This window comes from Anguilla rostrata, chromosome 1 (assembly GCF_018555375.3).
Source record: "Anguilla rostrata isolate EN2019 chromosome 1, ASM1855537v3, whole genome shotgun sequence".
Taxonomy (NCBI): domain Eukaryota; kingdom Metazoa; phylum Chordata; class Actinopteri; order Anguilliformes; family Anguillidae; genus Anguilla; species Anguilla rostrata.
This window is the reverse complement of record NC_057933.1, coordinates 69,747,470-69,770,455: the sequence shown is the minus strand read 5'-3', so window position 1 is coordinate 69,770,455 and position 22,986 is coordinate 69,747,470. Positions and strand designations below refer to the sequence as shown.

Here is a 22,986-nt window from a genome sequence, read left to right as displayed (position 1 = left end):
TGTCGATTATGTAAATACCAGTCAAGGTCAAGAGAATATTTGAATATCAGTGATCTATGAATATTGCATTATTTAATCATTAAACCTACTCATGCACCACCAGCTAAAAGAGACATTTAATCACTTGCTTGGTTCCATTTTAAAAATAGAGCCTGCTGCTGTAATTCTGCAGGCATTTGATGGGGATTGATGTACCTTTGTACTTCACAGTCCTGCGGAATGTAACTGAAATAGCACCGGTTAGCGCGTTGCTTCTGTAAGCATTTTTTTTTTTTGCTGCGCCACAACGACCAAGTACAAAAGGGATGTCTCTGATTGGCTCTGTTGTCGTGAGATGCGGCGTTCTGCGGCCCTGTCATCCGATCGCCCCTCTGTTCGGCCAGATAAACGAACGCCGCCCCCTCCCTGTCCGCCGATGCGCGAGGATCGCTCTGTGAAAGCCGGCTGCCGCGCATCGCCCAGGTCGGGCGAGGACACGAACCGGTGGCACTGCACACAACAGACGGGAAATTTCACACCTGGGATGGGGTATATCAAGTTTATTGTATATTTACAGACAAGCACATGCAGGGGCGGAATGACAGCGACTGACACCGTTGCAGGAGCACAGTTACATTAGAGTGGCACAGTCAGGCTATAACACTGAGCTTACACAACCCACTTCTACACATACACCTCCAGATGGATAGATAGAGAGAGATAGAAAGAGAGAGAAAGGGTAAGCAGGGGTAGATAACTGCTATATTCCCTCCTACCAGTCCAGAATCAATAAATAACAACATTAAACAACCCAACACGTAATAAAACAATTCGATGGCCGTATAAACGAATGAATAAAAGTGCAAAAATAAAGCGAATCATACTGATGTTAACTTCCTGCCCGCCGTTACAGATGACCTTTCAGAAATATCACATTCCTGAGTTTTGTGTTGGTTTGCTTTTCCGTCCAGGAGCACAGCGCACAGTAAAATCAACGACTGTAACGTCGCGCCTGTTGGGTTCGCTCCTGTTTTAATGTGTGCACACTGACTCAGCATCCGCTCGCTCAGCTCGTTTCAGAAAAAAACGTGTTTGCTTTTTCTGAGGCTCCCATAATAAGACGATTTAAGCGGCAGACTTAGCTGTAGTGAAGCACGATATCACGTTTACCGTGAAAAAGGCTGCCATAACCGAGGCTTTCACACCACCACTGTGGTTCGCTCAAGGTGAACTCCTGTGTAGTTCAGTGCTTTACTATAAGAACCCGTTGGCACGAGAGCTGGTAAACTGGGGCTGCGAATATTTCTAAATTTATGCAACTTCCTAAATCCCGATCTCTGACCTCGATCTTCCGCACCCTCTAATTGCAACTTCCCAGACTTAAGGACAGGTGCAGAGCATACAGTATATGCATAGTTATTCAACATTTACATTAAGAACTGTAAAAAAAAAGGATTATAACCAACATAATCACAATAATCAACATAATGACATCATACAATTTGTAACACTACTATATCTATTACTACTGCTACTGCTACTACAACTACTTTGATAATGGTCATAATAATATTTTTATATGATCATTTAACTGCATAAACCAGGGACCTGGAATACATGAATATTATCTTTCAGTTTGTAAAAACAGCTGTATGTTCCTATGTGCCTTCACCATGACTGATGTTTATTCAAGGCCATCACGGCAGTACAGCCGTGTCCCAAAAATGCAAATATGATAATGTACTCTTCATAACCCTAGTTGATTTTCTGTTTATAGACAGCTCTGAAAATGTTATAGGTCATATTCTCTATGCTTTTGCACAACAATGTACTGTATTTTTGCTATCTTGTTGAATTAGGACACTCTAATTAATAAAACTTGCATGTTACTTTTTTGTATTAGGTCTTGAATTGGTTTAACTTTGCGCATCACTGATATGTTGTACATTGCGCACAATTAAAAGCTAAACCTATTTAACTATGGGTTTTAATACCTGTAGTAGCTTATTTCAATATATTGGAAACACTTAAAAGCCTTTGGATACTTGTGTAATTGACACAATGCACGCTCAGTCAGTTCAGCACACTTAAAATCATACTGAGTTGTAAACTTAAAGCAGAACTGCAAATCATGTGTATAAGTGCTATACTGTTCTAAAATTGATATTAATAGAACGATGACCATATTCAGTTAATTGAAACTAATCAACTCTTTGTAAGAAGCATTTTTTTACTTGCTATTAGCTAGATTCCTATCCCTGCCTATCTCTCCATCCACCTATGTAATTTCAATATATATTTTAATATATATAATCCTATGTATGTATATTTATACATTCAGCTTTATATGGTTTTCAAGTGAACACTAATAGTAGCAGAAACATGTCAACACAAACCTGGTAAGAGAGGAGAGATGGACATTGAACACAGCCACTAATCACTAAATTACTATATTCCTTTTTGTTATTTCCTGTCAAGGCAAATCATCTCTGGTCCTGGAGGGCTGTACAAATATTGGGCTTTCCAGCTGCACTTAATTAAATCACTTCCACCCTCTGAACAAGGGGGTGCAGTCTTCCTTAATGAGGATTTAATGACAAGCTTAATTAGTTGATAAAGTGCCTGGCTGTGACGAACTCCTGCGTGCACCAAGATGCTCCAGGACCAGAGTCGAAAAGCCATGTTTCAGTTTATTTTTCAAAAACCATGGCCCTCCCTGATCTTATCATCCAGTCAACGCTGCTGGAGTCACATAATCAGAGAGGTGTAGCCAATGGGAACGAGTCCCTCCTTGTCGTCTCGACGACAACGAACCCAATCGCTGTCGACGCCTTCTAGCACCATGAGCTCCTCTCCTTTCTGGAAGCTCAGCTCCTCCCCCGTTCCCATGTGGTCACACAGGGTCCGCACCAACCTAGACAGTGAGAGAAAGAGAGAGAGGGGGGAAGGAGAGAAAGAGGGATAAAGGGAAATGAGAAGGGGAAGTCAGTGGATGAGCAGAATTAATGTCTATCATACTGTACATACAAAAGCACAAAATTACACAACTACCTTATAACTTGACTTAAGTTAACTTTGCTGAATGTTATGTGAATAATGTACCTAAGAGGTCTTGGTCTCTCTCCGGTTTCCTCTGCCTCTCTCGGACCCTTGGACTCTTCCTCTCCCCTGCCCTCTCTAGGCACTGGGTTTTGAGTGGGGCTTACTATACGGGTCAGAGCTGAGACACCAGGGGCAAGCCAATGCGACGGACGCCTACACAAGCAAAGCAGAGAAAGCAAAAGTCACACAAGAAAGAGAGGTAGAACGAGAGAAGGACTCTGATAACGTAGCACTGTCCTAGCCTGGACCATAACTTCCGGATTCCTCCCGCTGAACTCAGTACATGCTCATTACATTTAGGCTTTCACAGACGCTCTTATCCAGATTATCTGACGCAAATTATTATTTTAAAATATAACCCATTCACGCAGCTGCATGTTAACTGAAGCAAGGTGGAAAAATCAAACCCACAACCTTCGAGTTACGAGCCCATTTCCCTAAACATTATACTACACTACCCCTCAGGCTAATCAGTGCAGGCAGATGCACACACTGACGCACAACCGTGTTTGTATGTCGGCTCACCTAGCTGTAGGTGTGCGTGTCTGTGGGCTCCTCTGTCCCCTAGGGGCCCCAAACAGTCTGCCCAGGCCCCAGGGAACTGTGGGACTGCTTTCAGATGGAGGGTCCTTCTGAGTCTCACAACTGATGAGGTCGGGCTGGGTAAGGGTGTTTGAGGAACTGCCTGACCAGAAATCCTGGGGTCGAGGAAGAGGCTTTTCCAGCTCAGATGTAACTGCCCCAGTTGCGTAATAATTGCCCAGGTTCTGCCCCAGGCGTTCACTCCAGCGCAACATTGCACCCCAGCCCTGCTGTATTGCCTGGCCAGCTTGCTGCGAGAAGTTACTAACACTAGGGGGCACTATTTCTTTCTCCTGTAGCCACATAAGTTGTGGGCTGGTCTCTCCCGTATTAGACACTGTTCCTGGAAATGGACTGTGATTGGCAAACCCTTCTACCTCACCTGCAATCTGATTGGCTAAAGCTGTGGGAACTGCATGCTGAGTGTCCTCAGCTGGTTCCAAATTCCTAAAGTCCTGCTCTGACACACTCTCAAGGGGATGTCTACTATCAATCGAAAATCCCCTGGGTGGGACCCTGAAACTACTCTCATGATTGGCTGGGCTGGGAGTTTCAGGGCTGCGATTGGCTGAGGAGAGGCCAGGGGAGGCGGGGTCAAGGTGGTGGTGCTGGAAAAGTAAATCCAGGTTGAAGGTCAAGAGGGACAAGGGCTGCAGTAGAAGGATGAGCTCTTCAAAAAGAGGCTGACAGGAAGTGCGCGACAGCCGCATGAAGGAAGAGGGGCGGTAGTATGTCGCCAGGACATCTGGAAAAACCCAAAACATTGAGAGAACATTGAGGGAAGGAGAGAGAACTGATTTGTCAATATGGCTACTTTTAGAGTGCTCTAGCACATGCATTTGACAAAAAGCATGTTTTGTGTTTAAAGTATGTTAAATAAATATGGTGTTAAAACAATCAAGACTGTTTGCTGTGCATTGTGACAATGGAGGATCAAACTATGCTAAATGTGTTTTGGGGCAAAATATGACCGAGAAAGACGAGAACAGATATGCACCATCACAGGACTGCAGATGAGACAGCCAGTAGTCCAGGAGCTTCACGCTGTAGGAGAGAGAGGAAGCGATTAGCTCACAGAAGTACTGCACTGTGCGATACACCGTTACACTGAATGATAAGAGCCCGGACAAGGCATCGGGCGAAGTAAGAGTTCGCTGAAGTGCACGAGCGGTACGAAAGCGCGTCTTACTTGAGCAGGCCGAGCAGGAAGGCGTTGAACCGGTGCCGGCTCTGCCTTAGCTGGGGCAGCTCAGCCACTCGACACTGCAGGCTGTACAGGGCCTGCGTTCTGGGACCTGGGGTGCGGGAGAGAGGGCGTGTGAGTCACACAAACACACACACACACACACACACACACCGATGCCAGCGCTCTCTCACGCATGTGAAGAGATGGCTGGAACAGAGGAAGAGCAAGAGCCGTGATAAAGGGAATGAGGACAGACGATAAGCACATGAACAAAAGAAGAGAAAACGAGAGTGACAGAAAGAGTGAGTAAGAGCGCTCAAGAGGGAGTGAGAGAGAAAGGACACTGTGCACCACAGGCTATTATGTGTTAGAACAGAAAGAGATAGACTGAGAAGCAGAATGCGACAAATGACACGATCACAGGCACAAACACACACACACACACATAAGCGGTACGCAAACACACACACACACGCACAAATATCCTCTGTTTGAGGTGATATTTCAGACTCTCTCATCACGTACACAAATACACCAGCTCAGTCCTGCCCCATACCTTGGCGTGTGGAGGCCTGCACCAAACCCCAGGGTGAATTTGGTCTCCGTCCCGCGATAAGGTCACTCTGGTGGGGCTTGAGGCCGTCAGAGAGCAGGCCGTACAGAGCTGGACACAGGCACTGCAGCACCAGCCTTCCCAGAGAGGGATTGAAGCTGCTATCTCCTGACTGGGCCTTGGGGGGGGGGGGGGTTAGAGAGAGAGAGCAAAACAGGGAAAGGGGAGGATGTGAAGAGGGGTGAGAAGAGGAGGAGAGCAAGAGACAGAAGTACAGAGTGACAAAAAGGAGAAGGAGGGAGAGGAAGAAGAGCCAGAGAAGTGTAAGAGGTAGAGGAAAAAGGAGAGGAAGACACAAGTGGAAAAAGGGGAGAAACAGTGAGAGAAAACAACAGAGAGAGTAGAGAGAGGAGGATAGGACCGAATAGGAGGAGGAGAAGTAGAGAAGATTGGGCCAGTGGAGAAAAGTATATGAGAGGAAGGGGAGAGAAAAAGATAGAAAGAAGAGAGGGATATGAGGATAACAGGTAGGCAGAGACAGGGAAGGAGAGGCAGAGACAGAGATGAGACAGGGAGATATAGGGAGGGAGCGGGGAACAAGGTGATTAATACAGAGTGGTTTCTACTGAGTGACAGAAAGGGAAAATCGAACACACTGCTGCACCTTTTGATTTTTGAAAGACTGGGGATAGACGGACGTGGAGAAAGAGAGATAAGAAAGAAAAAGGGAGAAAGGTATAATCGTTATTTTCATGGATATTTCCCATATCTTTTCTGACATGACCAATACTCCTACAGCAATCATGGCTGGAGAGAGAGAGAGAGAGAGGAAGAGATTGAGTGAAACACTGACCTTCTGGACGAGGGTTCGAGAGGTGCTGAACTGGGCTAGAATGGCCTCCACTGCTACACTGACAGCACTCAGGAGAGCTACACAACAACAGAGAAGCGTTACACACTGAAACACAACCCCTCATACAACACAGCACATGCTACTAGTATAACGCAACAACAGTACTACCACTAATAAAGTTACAGGAAACAGTTTATGCAGTTGAATGCAAACACGCGAGCATTGAGCACACAATGCCTGCCAGTTTAAGTAGCAAAGTGTTTTGGTGCAAGGATATAAAAAAATATAAATATAATGTATAATATATACAGCAGGTTGTGTATCTGTGAGTATATTATTGAGGACATCATCATCATAACCTTTATTTAATTCTCGGAGGGACAATTGAGGGCCAGGCCCTCATTTTCAATGTAGCCGAGATTACAAAAACATTTAAGAAACATTTAAGAACATTTCAGAACAAGAGCGGTATCCCTTACCTCTTTTTTCATTCAGGCATAAAGAGGACAGCCTTTGACCTCCCAGAGGACCCTTCCCATCACCGGCCATCCAGGCCTCGCCTTGCTGGATAGAGCCGGCGAATGACACACTACGAACGGCTGAGGGTAAAAGAGAGACAGTGGAAAGCACAGTTATATTCTTCTATAGCAGTTGTAGTTCTTAAAGAATAAGTTTTTATTATTTGGTGGCAAGACTGACCAAGATAATACAGGCACTTCATTTTTCTGGCAATGCAAAAATAAATAAATAAATAAATAAATGAACCTGAGGGAGTCTACAGCTTTTCAATTGAAAGGACAGTAAAGGGTCTTTATTAGCCTGTAAATAAAAGCCAGTAAAATTATGAAGACCGCAGATTGAGCACTATTCTATTACATGGTTTTAGTACTGCCATTAAAAGTATACCTGCTTACTGCAGAAGAATGTAATATATCATGTCCTTGATAAAATTAGTTTTTGTACTGTGTGTGGGTAGTTGCCCCTTTATGTTATTATGGTATTTTTATAAGCTAGCACTAAATGTAACTTAACATTCAATACATGTATAAATGTGAATAGATATTCATTAATACCGTATATGAGAATTTAACTATACCAAAGCATAATGGGTGTACAATGTTCTGGATCACAAGATAACAAAGAATACTACAATTATATTTAGCACTGATTTTGTATATATATTTTGTATTTGGGACAAAGTTCTCCATATATTTTAGCCGACCTGCCATAGAGACATCCACAGTACAAACAGAATGTGTATGCAATTGTACTCAAAGAAATGCTAGAGGAAGAACATGCACCAAAAAGAAATAATCAATAAGTGAACACATATATGTGCTACATATGAACTGATATCAGTTGGTTATATAAATGCAGAAATCCACATTTATATACACATAGCATCACAATGTATCCACTTATCTGGTGTGTAACCGAACTCACTTACAAATACTAACCCATTTGTGCACCGGCAGTTACTCCTTTAATATTATTAATACACATCAAACGAGGCACACAAAGGTGGTAATGATAATAAAGACCATGATGAGCCATACGCATACAGTTAATATGACAAAATGATAAGCTTAGGCTCGTCACCTTTTCAATCAGCAGAGTCATGCTTACTGGTCCATGCAACAGTGACAATACAACAAATCCAAGTAGTGTCGCTGAAGTGTAGCATGTAGACTGACTGACAGACAAATAGAGAGAAGGAGAAAAAGACAGAGAGAGCAAGAGAGAGAGAGAGAGAGAGAAAGACAGTAAGAGGGTGAGAGATAGAGAGATAGGGAGAGAGAGAGAGAGAGAGAAAGAAAAAGAGTTCTTACTCAGAGGACACAGCTCTGGCTGCTTGGTGACTACAGGGACGTGGGACTCCTTCAGAGGGGCAGTAGCAGAAGCGGGTTTGAGATAGGGGTAATAAAAGGGGGCAGCGAGGGCAGGGATGGTGTGGCTGCGGGGGAAGAGCGGGGAGCTCAGACGGGCCATGTCGGCCCCCGGGACAGGCACCCCCAACCTCTGCGGAGGAGAAATGGCTCCGATGGGGGAGAGGCGGGGCGGGGCCCCCCTGTGCAGTGGGCAGTTGCTGGGGCTGTAGAGGTACCAGACGGGCGGGGCCGGGCACTCTTCCGCATACGCGGGGCGCCACATCAGCCGGTTGCTATTCTGATCGACGCCGGCGTAGCCATGGGCGTCGGCAGGGCCGTCCGCATCGCGGCCTGCGTAACACAGCGGGTCGATATCGGCCTGCCTGACCGTGTTGGGGCAGCACAGCAAGTCCACGTTTTTGTACGGGGTTGTGCAGAGCTGCGCGACGGCGTTGCCCTCGCGACCGAAACCGGGGCGGGGCCTCAGGGCCAGCTCTCCGTCGGCCTCAGCGCAGGACGGCGAGCCCGCGTTGTTATTCGCGTCGGCGCAGTACAGCGAGTCTATGTCGCTGTAGAGGGAGTCTAGGTTACCGCCAGCGCCAGCGCGGGGGAGCGAGCGCGCGGAGCTCTCTGGATCAGCGCGGCGTCGCGAGCCGCCCAAGCTGGGCGCGACGGAAGCGGTGGGCACTGTCCGGGCCTCTGTGTCGCTATGGTGACGGTGGTGGCGAGGGGGCCTAGGCGGCGGGGCCCCGTAAAAAAAGCCAGCCTGCTGCGACAGGGGGCCTTGAGGGTCGGAGTGGAGGAAGTAAGGGGCGGGCGGGGAGTGGGACGAGGTGAGAGACAGCGGGGGAGAAGACACTGCCCGGGGGGCGGGGGGGGGAGTCAGCAAGTAAGGAGGGAAGAGGAGGTGGAGGAGGAGTAAAAAGCAGAGGAGAAACAAAGTGTTTTTTAAAAAGAAGAGTTGGGACGGGTGGGATGAAGGAATGAGGAAAAAGGAAAAAGTATGAGGAGAGGTGCGCCAAAAAAAAGGAATGAGGCAAAAACAGGAAGTTGCAAATAAATAGGAGGGAGAGAGAGATGGAGAGAATGTTAGCGTTTGCAGAGAAAGAATGTGCAAATCTATGAATGTACACTAGAGGAAAACATCTAGAGGAAAACAACCTCAGCACACATCCGATAATCTAAACACACACATACAGGCACTCAAGACAGCATACAGACACCCTAAGGTAGCTGAAAGTGGTTTTCACAAGTAAGTCAATGTCTGAAGTTAAATAAGCGCTTAGAGAAAACATCACCAACGAATAGACTGCTTTAACTGTATTACTCTGTAGAGAACATCACTAAGCACACGCAACACAATGTCCTCATATAGGAACACTGTGAAATAGTATTCAGGACCACGCCAAACATCCCTTCACACACATATACAGGCGCCATGCATACTACTTCCTGTGACACATTCCATTAGTTTCAAGCTCAGCTCAGTTCTGTGTATTCATTCTTTGAAACGGCAAAAAGCTAAACTCCGTGTCCGTATGAAGTGTTTACAGCAACACTGAGAAGTTGGTGTGCCTATGTGCCTGTACATAGTGGGAAGCAAACAGTGATTACATTCATGATATGCTGAGTCAGTGTGTACACAACATTATGCGCCTGTCTACTACCTGTCTCTTCCTCCCTGTAAAAATGTCAGTCTATCTCAGTCGCCTGGTACAAGCTGCCTGGTTAGCTGAGCATGCGGAAGAAGAGAAACTGAGAGCATTGACCACCATACCTTCTCTAGTTGTTTTTCCACATAGTCTGACACAGCCTTTCCTGTACTTCCACTACCGCTGATCTACTATTGGTTCGAAACCTCAGGAACTCCCCTTTGCTTCTTAAAGGTACATACACATCTTATGTGGAGTTCACTGGCAATCACACCAGACAAGCACATGCACACACACACACACACACACACGCACACACACTTGCAGGTCATTAGTAACTGACTGGAAAGATCGTGAGCATGCAATACACACAGTCCTAATGTACAGGAGACCCAGTACACTCACCTGTCAATACCTAGTGACATGAAAAACAACCACTCACAGATGTATGCTTGTAATTACATGGGTGATTCAACACGCATTCATAAATGTGTTACACTGAAAGACGTTTGAAAAATCTTATTAAGAATTATATTTAGACAGCAAGATGTACTTACTGTGCAGCTCAACGACTGCTTTCAACATGAGAATGAAGTGAATTATCAACAGACCACAGTGCTAGAAATAATAAGAGGAAGAGAAGCCCACACAATGAATGCGAGATTAAAAAAAAGCAGGAATAGAATCTACAGAACCTATTGGAAGGGACAGAGGTCAGATGAACATGAGGTGATTAAAGAGAAAGCCAGAAAGTCATGGATAAATGAGCGAAGGAGAAAATGACACCTATAGAATAAAACTTACAAAATAAAGAGAAAGCATGGCAATAGAGAGGGAGGAAGAGAGAGAGGGGACCACCAAAGATGCGAGTGAAAGAGTCTGAGCATCAACACTGAGTAACTACCCTAAGGATCATCACTTTTCTTTCCTTTCATGTATTTTATGATCATTAATTCTTGACTAAAATGTAAGACAGTGTATTTCTAAATAACGTATTCGTGCACTTATTTGTTTTCAACATTAAAACGAAGGAATTTATATTCCTAGTTAAGGTATAACTGTTAGAGAGAGAAGAGAGATGAGAGAGAGAGACAGAGAGAGAGAGAGAGAGAGAGAGAGAGAGAGAGAGCAGCGCTCCATAAGACTTCTGGTCTGCAGAGCTCATAAATAATTCAATGAGGCAGCGATGACATCATGCAGGCAATGAGATCGCCTTCAGGACTCTGCGGAAACTCCATCATTGTATTGCACAAGCTTGTCTGTCCTTACACTTTCAATATGCACCCAGTGCGCCACTGTGTCTGGTATTGTTTGCTACTAGGACAGTGAGCATTCAGTTTCTGTATAAATGTGCCTGTCTGACCAGCCTTTCTGTTGCACCATGTCTGTCCTTCTTGTCTCATGTGACTGGCGCACATGAATCACTGGAATATATAACCTCAGGCCCAGGCTTACCTGTTGTCCTTGATTCCCAGTTCCTTCCTCCATCTGCTGTTCCTCTCACCTCCCCCTCTTCCTCCTTCAGTTTCTTCCCCTCTCTCTCGACTCCTGCGGTCCAAAGGTTACTCTCGCTGGTCGAGCAGCCAATGCGCTGTGAGGGGCACGGCTCTGGTAGCCTGCCCCCCTCAGTTAGTTTCAGAATTTCTTTAAAGATGGTTAATGATCTGGTAGGTTGTGGTTGAAGGAAAGCGGAGTGGGCCTGGGGGGTGTACTCCCATTGGATGCCATCCCCGTCCGTCTTCTCTCGCCTCCATTTTAGGTTGTACAAGAAGTCTGGATCCGGAGTGATAACTGTTGGGTCTGGTTCTGGTTGGACCACAGCTGGTTGCGGGTTCTGCCTGCTTCGGTAGCGCAGCTCTTTGAACGTGGTGACCTTTGACCCGGATGTTGACTTCTGTGAACTGCCTTCGGTCGGTTTCTCTATTTCGAAGGGCGGGTTTTCTGTTTCCGGGGAGAAGGCCATGAGCCAGTCAAAACGATCTGGTCGAGATGCATTGGCAGGGAGGGTACACAGCGTTAGAGCTGGTTTCAGGGGGGACAGGGGCAGTGCTGGGGGACAGGGTGGTAAAGGTCGGGGAGGGGGAGGAGGAGGGGCAGGGTCAGCCACTGAATTGTACTCATAAGTGTTGCCGCAGTTAGACACAGAGCTAATTGTACTGCTGTGGGCCGTGCTAAAATTAGACTCAGGGTTTGGTTTGACATCCAGGCCATGTCCACAGTTACAACTGTAGTTACTGTTGCTGCCATTTCTCTTGCGTCTTCTCGCCATCTCAGTAAATGAGGTTGTCCTATAGGCTTCCCTGTTTTCCTCCATTTTTCCCTCCAAGTACTTTTCTTGTGCATCTTTTCCAGTCACTATCTCCCTTCTCAGCCCCAGACTCAGTTCTCTGTCTCCCTCGCTCCACTCATCCTCCATTATCTCTGCCTCTTCACTAGCTTCTTTTCCCACCCTTTCCTTTTGCCCTTTGACCCTTTCTGGTGCAGCTACAGTCTCAGACAGCTCTTCATCATCTCCATCGTCCAGTACCCCCGTCACACACACCCCCAGCTCCGGGCTCAGTTTGAGCAGCTCAGCCTGGGTCAGCCCGGCCAGCACCAGAAGTTTGCGGATCTCGGCGTCCAGAGTGTGGAAGGAGGGAGGGGGTGGCAGCGAGGGAGGGGGAGGGATGGCTGGGGGCAAAGGAAGAGCAGGAGGAGGGGGTGGAAGAGGCGGGGGGCGGGAAGTTGGAGGTGGGAGGGACACTGGGGATTCTTCGCCCTGAGTGTCAGCGGCTCGCAGTGCCTCCATTCGGGCTTTGTGACGTCTCCGGGGCGGGGGGATAGGGGGCGTGGGCGATGCCAGGCAAGGCCTAGAGGAGTAAAATGTGAAATAGGGGAGGGCTTGCAGTGGAGGGGGAGGGACAGAGGGAGGCACTATGACCTCACTCTCAGATGTACAGGAGGAAGAAGAAGAAGATGGACAAATTTTGCCAAAGGAAGAGGTTGAAGAGGAGGAGGTGGAGGTGACAGAGGAAGTGATGTGGGCGCTGGCATTAATGCTAATGTTAACGTATGTGTGTGCGTCTGTGTGTGAGTCCACGTGTCTTGTTGGTGGTTTAGGAGGCCTAGGGGGAGGTTGCAGTGGGGAGGGAGCGAGTGAATCTGGGAGCGAGGGCTCATCTATGTCCGATGGAGCCGTCATATCAACCCCAGCATCAGAGAATTCCTGGGAATCACAAAACTCATGCCCTTTGTACAGCTTCCACTGAGTATCCATGTTCTCCAATGCATCCAGGCTGTCTGAAAGATCCCCTTCACCCAGCTCTAGCCTGGCTTCTTGAAGCCTTTCCAGGTATGCTATCTTTACCTGCATGTTCACTTGTTCAAGTTTCTGCAGGTGATCAAATCGATCCCTCAGCTCTAGGTCGCCTTCCAGCTCCCAACGTGCCACTTGAACCATTTGATTGAACAGGTCGTTCTTGCCCAGTCCATCCATTGAATCCAAGAGGCTCAAAAGATCCAGTCTTGTGCAGTCTTGCCTGAACAATCCCTTACCCTCTGGGAAATCTGAGGAGGGAGAGCTGCGGGCGGACGGGTATCCTTCATCCGGGGAGCAGGGAGGCAGGGGTGGCACAGGAGAAAGATGGGCATCCAGGGGGAAGATCTGAGGCTGAGAGGACAGGGAGTTAGTCGGTGAGGTCTGCTCAGGGGCCAGGTCCTGAGAGGGGGGTGAGAGAGCATCGGGGCCATCTGTCTCAAAATCTGAGCAGCTGCTTATGGAAGTAGAAGAAGATGAGGTTGAAGAGGTGAGGGAGAACTGCAGGAGGGAGGGAGGGCAGTCGTGACAGGAGGGGACCAGTGTGTCGTCATCATCATCGTCGTCTTCTTCATCATCACCTTCATTGTGTTCCATGTCTTCACTTGCCTCTGCTTTCTGTGTCTCCTGGGAATTTGGAGGGTCGTTTGGTTGTTGTTGCTTTTGTGGTTCTTGTTGTTGTGTCTGCTTGTGGTTTGGTTCAGCTTTTTTTGTGTCTCTCGCCTTCTGAGGAGTCTGATCCCTACTTTGTTTCTGTGCTGGTTGTAGTTCTAGCTTTTTTCTGATGGCAATGGTGTTGTTGTTGTTGTAGTTGTGGTTGTAGAGACTGTTGCTGTCTTGGGGTGAGTGCCCATCACAGCACAGGCAAGGCAAGCTTGGCTCATTACAATTTGGGTCAGGAAGGGAACCTGGTTTAGACACTGAATGTCCAGTTTTAGGTTTGGGTTTTGCCCTGACTGGAATGGTGCTGTTTTTTCTCTGGTCTACTTTGGGTTGTCCTACACTGGTTCGGCCCTGGTCACCCCTCCTTGACCTGGAAGACTCAGCAGGCACCTTACTGGCCCGACATACAGAAGAGGAAGCAGCAGTGACAGCGGTGTTCATGTTTTTGTCCTCCCTACGGCCGCCCTGACCAAGAGACTTTGGGTCCACCACATTGTTACGTTTGTGGTTGTCAAAGCGACGAGGCCGGGGGGGCACAGAAGGCCGAGCTGAGGAAAGCATTATAGGTAATGGTGGTGGGTAATGATAGGAGAAAGAGGGTGTGACAGTTTCTGAGGTTTAAAAATCAGGATGTCTGATCTATAGGGAGAAAAGATCCCAACCAGGAATACACATCATGTTCACATCTTGACTCCGCACAGATCCTGAAATAACAAGAGAAACATGGAGTCAACACAGTTACAGATAGGCGAGAAGAATACGTTTTTTTTTTCTAAATCTCCCTGTTCTTCTCAAGGTGACACAGCATGGTTCAGACTACATTCAACACTTATCTAGGTCCACAGTTAAATGTAAAATAGCCATCCAATTCGCCCCTCTACAAAAAGAACAGTAAAGAACATAAAACTGTGCTTGACAGCCAAGTCACTGGTTAATATAAGACATTCTTCCTTGTCTCTTTCTCTCTGTCTCAAACACACACACACACACACACACATGCACGTATGCACATACACGCGCACAGACACACACACACACAGACAGACAGACACACACAAGCATCAAGTTAAACCCAATGCTGAGCACAATACTTTTGGAAGACAGTTAGCAACTAATAGACAATTATAGTCATCTCTCAGCATTTTGATCCATTCTGCTCTGTTGAGCGATATGCCACAGGGTTATAGCACAGAAGAAATTCTGCCTCATCTCTCCCTCTCTCTGTCTATCTGTCTCTCTCTCTCTCTCACACACACACACACACACACACTCACCCCAGTTAAAATTGGAAAAATGCAGCTCATTATACACACACTTGAAAAGCAAAACTAAACAATCATTAAATAAATTAACATGCTGTTTTATACACATCTAATTATTTCTCCAGCACAAGTCGGCGCATCAAATTGAGTGCACTAACGAAATTATATAGAGCATAAAAAATACGCACTGCTCTCTCTCTTTCTCTCTCTATCGCACACATTCAGAAACACACACAAACACATACCGCCGGCTATTTGTACACAATCCGTGTCCTTGGATCAAACGAAAAACCATGTACATAAATGCCAACAACAACAAAAACGCAGTATTGGACGATTTAGGATAATCTGCCTGATCTATGATAATATAATACAAAACACAAATGACCTCATCGGCTGTAAATAACCTAATACCAGTTATTTACCATAAGATATATCGATCTATGGGGGCCGCGCGGGAGAAAAGGGAGGGGGCACCGCCGCATCGTCTTTACCTTCCCTGTTTGATCAAAAAACGCCACTACCATTAGAAGCCATGTTAAATATTAAATATCTTCATATATATAATTGGTTTTATTTTCGAATTTAATACCAGTCGAGAGAGATGTGCGCACAATTATCGCCTCATTGTAAAGATAAAAAAACATCTTAAATGCGGACAGAAACCCAGGAATAGCAAATACGCATTAGATTATAGCGAAGAAACAGAGAGCGAGCGTTGCAAAATAAAGAATATTGTCCTTCAAATAAACTCACCGGCAGCGGAGAAAAAGATGGAAAGATGGAGGCAGAATGCTGCGGATGCAGATGCGTACCATACGACCCCCCTCACTGAGCGATCGCGAAATCCTCCCTCTTAGCGGCCACCTCCTTATCTCTCGTCATCCACCCCTCATCACAATTAGGCCACACCCCTCATTCGCCCTCTCCATCTTCGTTTACTTGGCTATGACCATGCCACCGCTTCCGTTCTTCTGCTCGCCATTCCATCAGCTTCCCCTGCCATCTCTTCTTTATTCCAGTGTCTTGATATCTATGCGCACTTTATAAAAAATAAAAACTGACGCGTCCGTTCCAGACGCACTGAACATGAAGGAATAGCTCAACAGGCATCATGAAAGAGAAAACAGCTGTAAAGCATACGTAAACAATATACATCAGGTGCTTTTCCATTCAAAATACAGAGTACACTGTGTGCACTTTCATGTGCATATGCACGTACATACACAAATTACACACACACACACACACGTATACACGCACCACACCGCACACCCACACACCTATGCATGCGATACAGAATGACAGCTTCAAATGCCAAATAAGGACACTAAATCTTTTGTTCCTGACGTTATAATAAATTTAATGTTTGCAATAAAAAGAGAAAAGTCCTTTATTAACAGCAGATATTCACCAGTGAAATTTACATGTGGAATTTACAGAGACCACAAGAGAAGGTAAGATGGGAGGACCCAGAGGTCAGGCAGAGACAGAGGAAGAGAGGGACAGAGGGCAGTCAATCAAAGCCACACAACTGGAAAACCTATTACACACCAGCAGCATTCAATAACGTTGAACAGGACAGTCGACCCCACTCAATTACTGACCAGAGAAGCATGCTCAGGTGGCACACATGAGCACTGCCTCCATTTCCACACCTGTTTTATTATTATTACGCAGGCTGTGGATGTGACCTGTTAATCTTTCAGTGCCCTGCAGTGAGTTGTGAGAGTGGATTATCGTGCTTCATGTATATCATGTCCGGTGATCCTAAGGCTATATTTATAAACTCACAAAACAGTCACTTGCACCTCTTCCATCTCTCTAAATGATTACTGATATAGCCATTCCCCTCCTCCCTGGTTTACACTCTTTAGTGTCACACCCGTAGACTTCCCCCCCTCAGCTCTGTGTCTGACACTAACACCTCCTGCCCACTGTGTCATCCAGTACATTTGAAAAGTCCTAAGCCTTGAGCCCTAATCCTTCTGCCACATCTACTTGTTCCTCTTGTAGATCTTCTTTGCAAAGTTCAAGAAGACGGCGTGGGGAAGGTTTTGGGCGTGACACTCGATGAGCTTGAGCAGGCGCTGGTAGCTTTCCTCTTCGTGCTGTCGATAGAGAGCAGGCATCCCCAGCGCGTCGTAAAGAGCCTTGACACGCTCCACGCTCTTGTCGTCATGGCGCCCGTAACAAGACTGAGAGAGAAGAGAGGTGTTCAGATAAGACAGGTAATTAACGGGAAAAATGGCACATCCTGCAGGGATTCACCTCAGTTAGCACCTTCGGCGCTAATGCCCTTTTTGTGCAACATTGGTGACGACAGCGGCAGGAGAGTGGAATGCAGGCTAGAAGCTGAACCTGGGATCAGCGGGTTTCAGATGACAAAATTACTAACATTACGCGCACCACAAACCTGCTGTCTACTGTGCAGATTTGTCTACAAATTACTGAATTCACAAAATACTACATGAAAAATATATACAATAAGTGACCTGAGAAAAGACTAGTGCCCTAGTGTGAGTGAGATGAATGCACTCTTACTGTATGTAATGCTACAAAGAGAAGGCTGTGATATCATTTTCTTCAGCTAAAAGGGTAACTGCTCTCTCACCTGAAGCTCCTCCCTCTGTTCAGGGGTCATGACCCCCAGCGCAGTCACCACCAGCCAGCTGCACTTGTTGTCCTGGATGTCTGTGCCAATCTTCCCTGTCACAGCAGGATCACCATAGCAATCAAGGTAGTCATCCTTGAAGAAGCAAACAGTTTAACCGTTACATCACACCTCCATCTTGTACAATCCTTCATATCACTAACCAACCGACATCTTCTCGATACACAAGAAAATGGCAAGAGAAGGAATGGTGGAAATAATGGGTGTCCATACCTGAATCTGAAAGAACTCCCCCATCTCCAGCAAGATGGTTTTGGCGTTGTTGTGTTCCACCTCACTGTCTATTCCAGCCTGCAGTATATAACACAGAAACACATAAGGCCATTCATAACAAACCCTCAACTGCTCATTTGATGGAAACAGAAGAGGGCAGACACACGGAGAGAAAAGCATCACTTTATTATTTCAGTTTGTTATATGTGCAGTATCAGACTTTTACAACTGACATCATTTGTCATATTCTCATATTCCATTTCATAGTTCTACCATTTGCAACAGTGTTAAATTAGGATGCCATTAAAGCTACCTGAACATAAAAAATGCAGGATGCCCTGTTGTTCTGGAACATGACAGCACATAATATGATAACGCATCAGAAATGGGCACGCACTGTGTTACTGAAAGCACATACTGCTCGTAAACTCACCATGTACATTGCCGAAGCCACAGGCAGGTAGAAGGAGTAAAAAGCAGTCTTGTACTTCACTATGGCTTTGTACCTGAGAGAGATCGAAAGTGGAGTGAACTGGAGGTTAGTGAGGGGGAGGTGGGGTGGCGCGAAGCACCGACGCTAACTGGAGACTACAGCTTCAATGTGCAGCACTGCAGCCTGAGACTTGGTTCCGCACTTGATTGAAACCGCCACTACGAGCGATAATTTAAGCAGGTGAGCGCAGTCACGTCCCCGTGTAAAACCTGTAATGCGCTGTTAACAGCCGAGGTGACAGCAGAGCACCGCCCACTTCCTCTCTCACCTCTCCATGCTGAAGCGGTTCAGATCGATCTGATTGGGCGGGGCAGTCATCAGGTCCAGGGCCTGACCCAGCTCTGTCTGGAAAGAGGTCTGAAGAGGGATGGATGGAGGGAAGCAGGGAGGCAGGGACATGTGGACACAGACAGACGCCGCGAGTGTGAGAAAATGTCATCTCAAAAGCACCACTGAAGGGCCGTTTACAGTTTCCACTGTTTGACACAGCCTACAGGTTGACACAGTGCGTGTGTGTGTGTGTGTGTGTGTGTGCGAATGCATGTTACCTCTGTGAACAGCTCCAGCAGGTGTGTGTAGTAGGTCTGACCCCTGCAGTGCCTCCGCAGAAGCCTGTAGATTGACCCCTCCAGGAGGAAGGCATCATTGATGGCGTCCAAACCCACTCCCTCCTGAGGGCAGGAAAATGGCAGGGACAGACCACACGGATGTGTTCAAATACAGTGGAGCATGTGCTGATAGACTGTTGATCAATCAATGGACGCAAGGAATGAAGGTAAAAACTCATTCTCGGGATCACCTTTTTGTACCAGCAGGGCTGCCCCCTCCGAGTCACAGATGCATCCATGATGTCATCTGCTACCAGGAAGAATGCCTGAAGCTGAGAGAGAGAGAGACTCTGTGTCTATGCCTGTATCTAGACATACATATAATATGGAGTGGATTACAGGTGAGGCTATGTGAAATAACCAAGAGTGAAACTGGGCCTCTCCGTATATTAAGGGTTTCATTCCAACCACAGCCTGGTCATTTTCATTTTTCAATTTTAAAGTTTCACAGTCATGTCAAAAACAGTGCATGCTACATTTTAATTTAAAGACTTAATAATAAATCAAACCAATTCTTAGACAATTGCTTTCATTTTAAGTGATGTGCGTATGTGGAACATTACTCATTCAGAAAGAGGTTCCTCTTTCATGATTATCTGATAAGACCAATTGGTTGAAATCACTGTTCTTAATTCCTAACTAGATTCATGGCCAGTGAAACTAAACCATTTGTGGAAAATGACAAGTCCAAAGAAAAGGCATACTGCAACGAGTCATGAATGCACTGTATGCATGTATGACTGTACGAGTCAAATCTGAGACAGAATTTTGAAGCCAGCATGCACAGGGAGGCCCCCAGACAGGATGTGAGTATTTGAGAACCCCTGGTCAACTCATCTCCCGGCATGCATCTGGTCCATCACTCTCACCAGCTCAATGCACCAGCCAACCAGGAGGGCATGCCGGACAGCGTCATGTGACAGCTCTGAGGGGGGCACAAACTCCCGCAATGAGCCAATGACAGACAGGCCCCGGTTCCTCTTGCCCCCTGGGGCATTATACTGCAGCACCTGCAAAAGAGCAAAAAAATCAAGCAATTAGCTTTCTGTTAGTCCCCTCTAACTCAGGGGTGGCCAACCCAGGTCTTGGAGAGTGGCAGGTCCTGCTGGTTTTTGTTTCTGCTCAGCACTTAATTGATCAATTATAGTAGTTGACTACACAGTTGACTCAGCCAACATGGTTTCTTTTGTCTGAGTGGTTGTTGTATTTAAGGTGAAAACAAAAACCAGCTGACCCTGTGGCTCCCCAGGACCAGGGTAGGCCACCCCTGCCCTCACTGATCAGAGGGGTCACTACTGAAAGAGGAAGTGGCTGAAACCCGCCCTCCCCAGGAAACACAGTGGCCAATTAGGTGTCACTCTGAGGAGCTCACAGCCACAGACTGGCAGATCTGGACTTAATCTGGGCCTTACTCATCAGAACGACTCAATTTGTAGAATATATATTTTTTTGATGACAGAAATTCTAGTAGGGTTCTGTCATATTTGTGTCTGTGCTCCACATTTCTAATCATTTGTCAGTAAGTGCAATAACCTACATCTCTCAGCCTGTTGAGGGCATCGGCAAGGACGGGGTCGGTAAAGTCTTTTTCGGTCAGCTCCGACACCAGCTCCTCAAACTGCTCCTCGAACAACTGAGCATCCGTCATCGCTGACCCCTGGTGCTGAATGCCGTTACTGCACTTGTTGTCACCCTGAGAGAGGGATAGGGGTATTAACAGGACAGGGAAATGATGAGAGGGAAAAGAAACATTAGGTGCAAGGGGAAACGAGGAAGAGTGTAGCACGTATGGGAGAACACGAGATTAAGCAGCCCAAGAAAATCTGTATTGTTAAATTCCGCAAAATGCTTACAACATACTCATTATTCCAGTGAATTTTCTATTACAGTGGTTCTCAAACTCGGTCCTGGGGGACCCCTGTGCATGCTGGTTTTCATTCCAACCTCAACAGCAATCCCAGAATTTTAACAAGCTGTTAATTTTTCTTAATTAGGCGCTTTTCATGTTTTAGAGCTGGGGTCCCCAGCCTTACCCAGAAAGGGCCAGTGTGGGTACACACACCTGGTCCTGATTCTACTCATCAAAGTGCTTAGCAATGACTCTAGTGATTGATTAGTAGAATCAGGTGTGTGCACCCACACTGGCCCTTTCTGGAACCCCACTGCTCTATCAAATTAAAATGCAAATATCAAAGAAAGGAAACCTATCTGTATGTATAGATTATGCAGCTACTTTAATTGGCGTACTTGATAAAGACGTACAGTACAGCAAGTAAAGAGAAGAGGTTGAGAGTACTATTGCGACCGAGTAATACTGAGTTTAGACGTGCACATCAGTTGCAGGCTGTATGTCAAGATTTTGGCAGTGGTACTGGTAATCTAACCGGTTAAAAAACACAAACCGAGTTGAGCTGCCTTAACTTAGCTACATAATCGCTATAGCAATTTGTCGTAATCAATGCAGCTCTTACAGTGGTGGCTGACTCTGCATCCTGGCCAGCTAAAATCACTGGTAGGCTACATAGGCGACAGAGGTAGCTAGGGTTGGTACAGTACAAGGGTGTCCGTAACAAACGATAGTGCAACATCGGGTCCAGCATAGTCTAATTATAGAAAACCAATAGCTATAATGATCTCAGCAAACTGGTAAACTATCTAAATATCAGAGGAGAACACTAGTAACACAACGTCGTACCTGTCAGAATAGCTAACCAGCTAAAAAGCGGAAATATTAACAAAGTTAATGTTCTGTTTCACAGAAAAATACGTAAACGCTATAGTATTTCATGGAGCCTCTACCTTACCATGTTTGTAGGGTTTTCGAATGACGTTTGATAGCTGGCAAGGTACTCTTCTGAACTCTTCCCTCTCTGAAGTACGGGACAACACTACAGACAACCGCAGTGGACACCTTCTGTGCGTCGTAGTTTTCTGTACTTCAGTATTTATTGAATTGTGTCACTAACAAACTACAAGTTCCATGAAGTATTGCGAATAATAATAAAAGGCACAGCATTCGGAGACGTCATATGACATCACAGTATTTCATTGGCTATTACAATCGGACGAGGATGGGCTTTACGCCTCATGACCAATAGAACGACAAAAGGGGTGGAGTATTACACAGTGGACCCATCTGATGTTGAGGTGGCGTTACTGTGGAAACAATGGTTAGCTAGAGGTGGGTCCCCGTGTTAAATGTAACTTGCCAAAAGTTACATCGCAATACATTTTCTACGTTGATGTAGAATTAGTAAATCAGATATATTATCGGATGCTATGGTAAAATGTGTTAGAACATAGTGAACCTCCTAAACCTATAACTAAACCTGATTTAGTTCGATGTTGTGTTATAAGTGTGTGCCTAGAGAAAAGCCTACCACAGTGGTTCTCAACCTCGGTCCTGGGGACCCACTGTGTATGCTGGTTTTTGTTCCAACCACAATTGCAATCTCAGAATTTTAACAAGCTGTTCATTTTTCTTAATGAGGTGTTTTCCATGTTAAGAGGAATTATTTACCCTCTTAAGCCACATTATGTCAGAAATTGCTATGCATGGCATGAAGAATAAAATCCCATTGTGTTATTGTGTTGCTTTTTAAGTGATTGCATACAATCACTTAAAAAGAGGTAACATTTTTAACAGATCAAATTAACGAGGGGAAATAATAGGCTCCTAATTAGGTTGCTGAACACATGTGTTTAAGTGCTTTAAGTGCATAATATTTCCCTTAAACTAATTAGTACAATACAGGTTTGACTCATTATCATTTTCTTTGTTTTTGAATTCTTCGTTATCTATCAAATGATTAGATTTAGTGGCCAGGTGTCCACACTTTCCCCAATTAGGAACCTGTTGATTTTCCTCAGCCTTTATTTTGATGAGTTAAAAAGTTTTTTTTTTTAACCTCTTTACATAATCGTCTACAATATAGCACAATGTGAATATGTGACTTTTATTCTTTATGGCATGCATAGCTATTTCTGACACAAGGTGGCTTAA

General features: G+C 45.8%; 2 protein-coding genes across 5 annotated transcripts; both read right to left on the bottom strand.

Moving 5' to 3' along the window:
• Positions 1-524: 524 nt before the first annotated feature.
• Positions 525-15,873, bottom strand: rusc1 (RUN and SH3 domain containing 1). Of its 4 annotated transcripts, none has more exons than XM_064296310.1 (12): positions 15,752-15,873; positions 11,231-14,437; positions 8,085-8,981; positions 6,735-6,854; positions 6,256-6,332; positions 6,067-6,084; positions 5,406-5,580; positions 4,853-4,958; positions 4,661-4,707; positions 3,607-4,408; positions 3,082-3,234; positions 525-2,893 (listed from the first exon to the last, which is right to left on the bottom strand). In XM_064296310.1, the coding sequence occupies exons 2-12, from the start codon at positions 14,292-14,294 to the stop codon at positions 2,728-2,730; spliced, it is 5,625 nt and encodes a 1,874-aa protein (XP_064152380.1). In that variant the 5' UTR covers positions 14,295-14,437; positions 15,752-15,873; the 3' UTR covers positions 525-2,727. The 4 variants fall into 4 exon arrangements, with proteins under 4 accessions (XP_064152380.1, XP_064152398.1, XP_064152388.1 ...); XM_064296328.1 differs by having other exon boundaries at positions 8,085-8,906; positions 15,752-15,870; XM_064296318.1 differs by lacking the exon at positions 6,067-6,084 and having other exon boundaries at positions 15,752-15,869.
• A 483-nt stretch (positions 15,874-16,356) lies between these two features.
• Positions 16,357-22,365, bottom strand: fdps (farnesyl diphosphate synthase (farnesyl pyrophosphate synthetase, dimethylallyltranstransferase, geranyltranstransferase)). The gene is made up of 10 exons (XM_064296349.1): positions 21,788-22,365; positions 20,521-20,676; positions 19,853-19,993; positions 19,175-19,255; positions 18,924-19,046; positions 18,644-18,732; positions 18,316-18,388; positions 17,883-17,960; positions 17,610-17,744; positions 16,357-17,193 (listed from the first exon to the last, which is right to left on the bottom strand). The coding sequence occupies exons 1-10, from the start codon at positions 21,788-21,790 to the stop codon at positions 16,993-16,995; spliced, it is 1,080 nt and encodes a 359-aa protein (XP_064152419.1). The 5' UTR covers positions 21,791-22,365; the 3' UTR covers positions 16,357-16,992.
• Positions 22,366-22,986: the final 621 nt, after the last annotated feature.

What these genes read in the sequence shown, in the direction of transcription:
- rusc1 (XM_064296310.1), bottom strand. Translation starts at nt 14,294, where the DNA reads ATGCTTTCCTCAGCTCGGCCTTCTGTGCCCCCCCGGCCTCGTCGCTTT. An exon ending in GCAGGCCTCCACACGCCAAG is followed by an intron (nt 4,959 to 5,405) that starts GTATGGGGCAGG and finishes CCCGCACCCCAG; the next exon opens with GTCCCAGAACGCAGGCCCTG. An exon ending in ACACGCACACCTACAGCTAG is followed by an intron (nt 3,235 to 3,606) that starts GTGAGCCGACAT and finishes TTGCTTGTGTAG; the next exon opens with GCGTCCGTCGCATTGGCTTG.
- fdps (XM_064296349.1), bottom strand. An exon ending in TGCTGGAGCTGTTCACAGAG is followed by an intron (nt 18,733 to 18,923) that starts GTAACATGCATT and finishes ATCCCTCTTCAG; the next exon opens with ACCTCTTTCCAGACAGAGCT. An exon ending in AACAGAGGGAGGAGCTTCAG is followed by an intron (nt 17,194 to 17,609) that starts GTGAGAGAGCAG and finishes CTTCTCTCTCAG; the next exon opens with TCTTGTTACGGGCGCCATGA.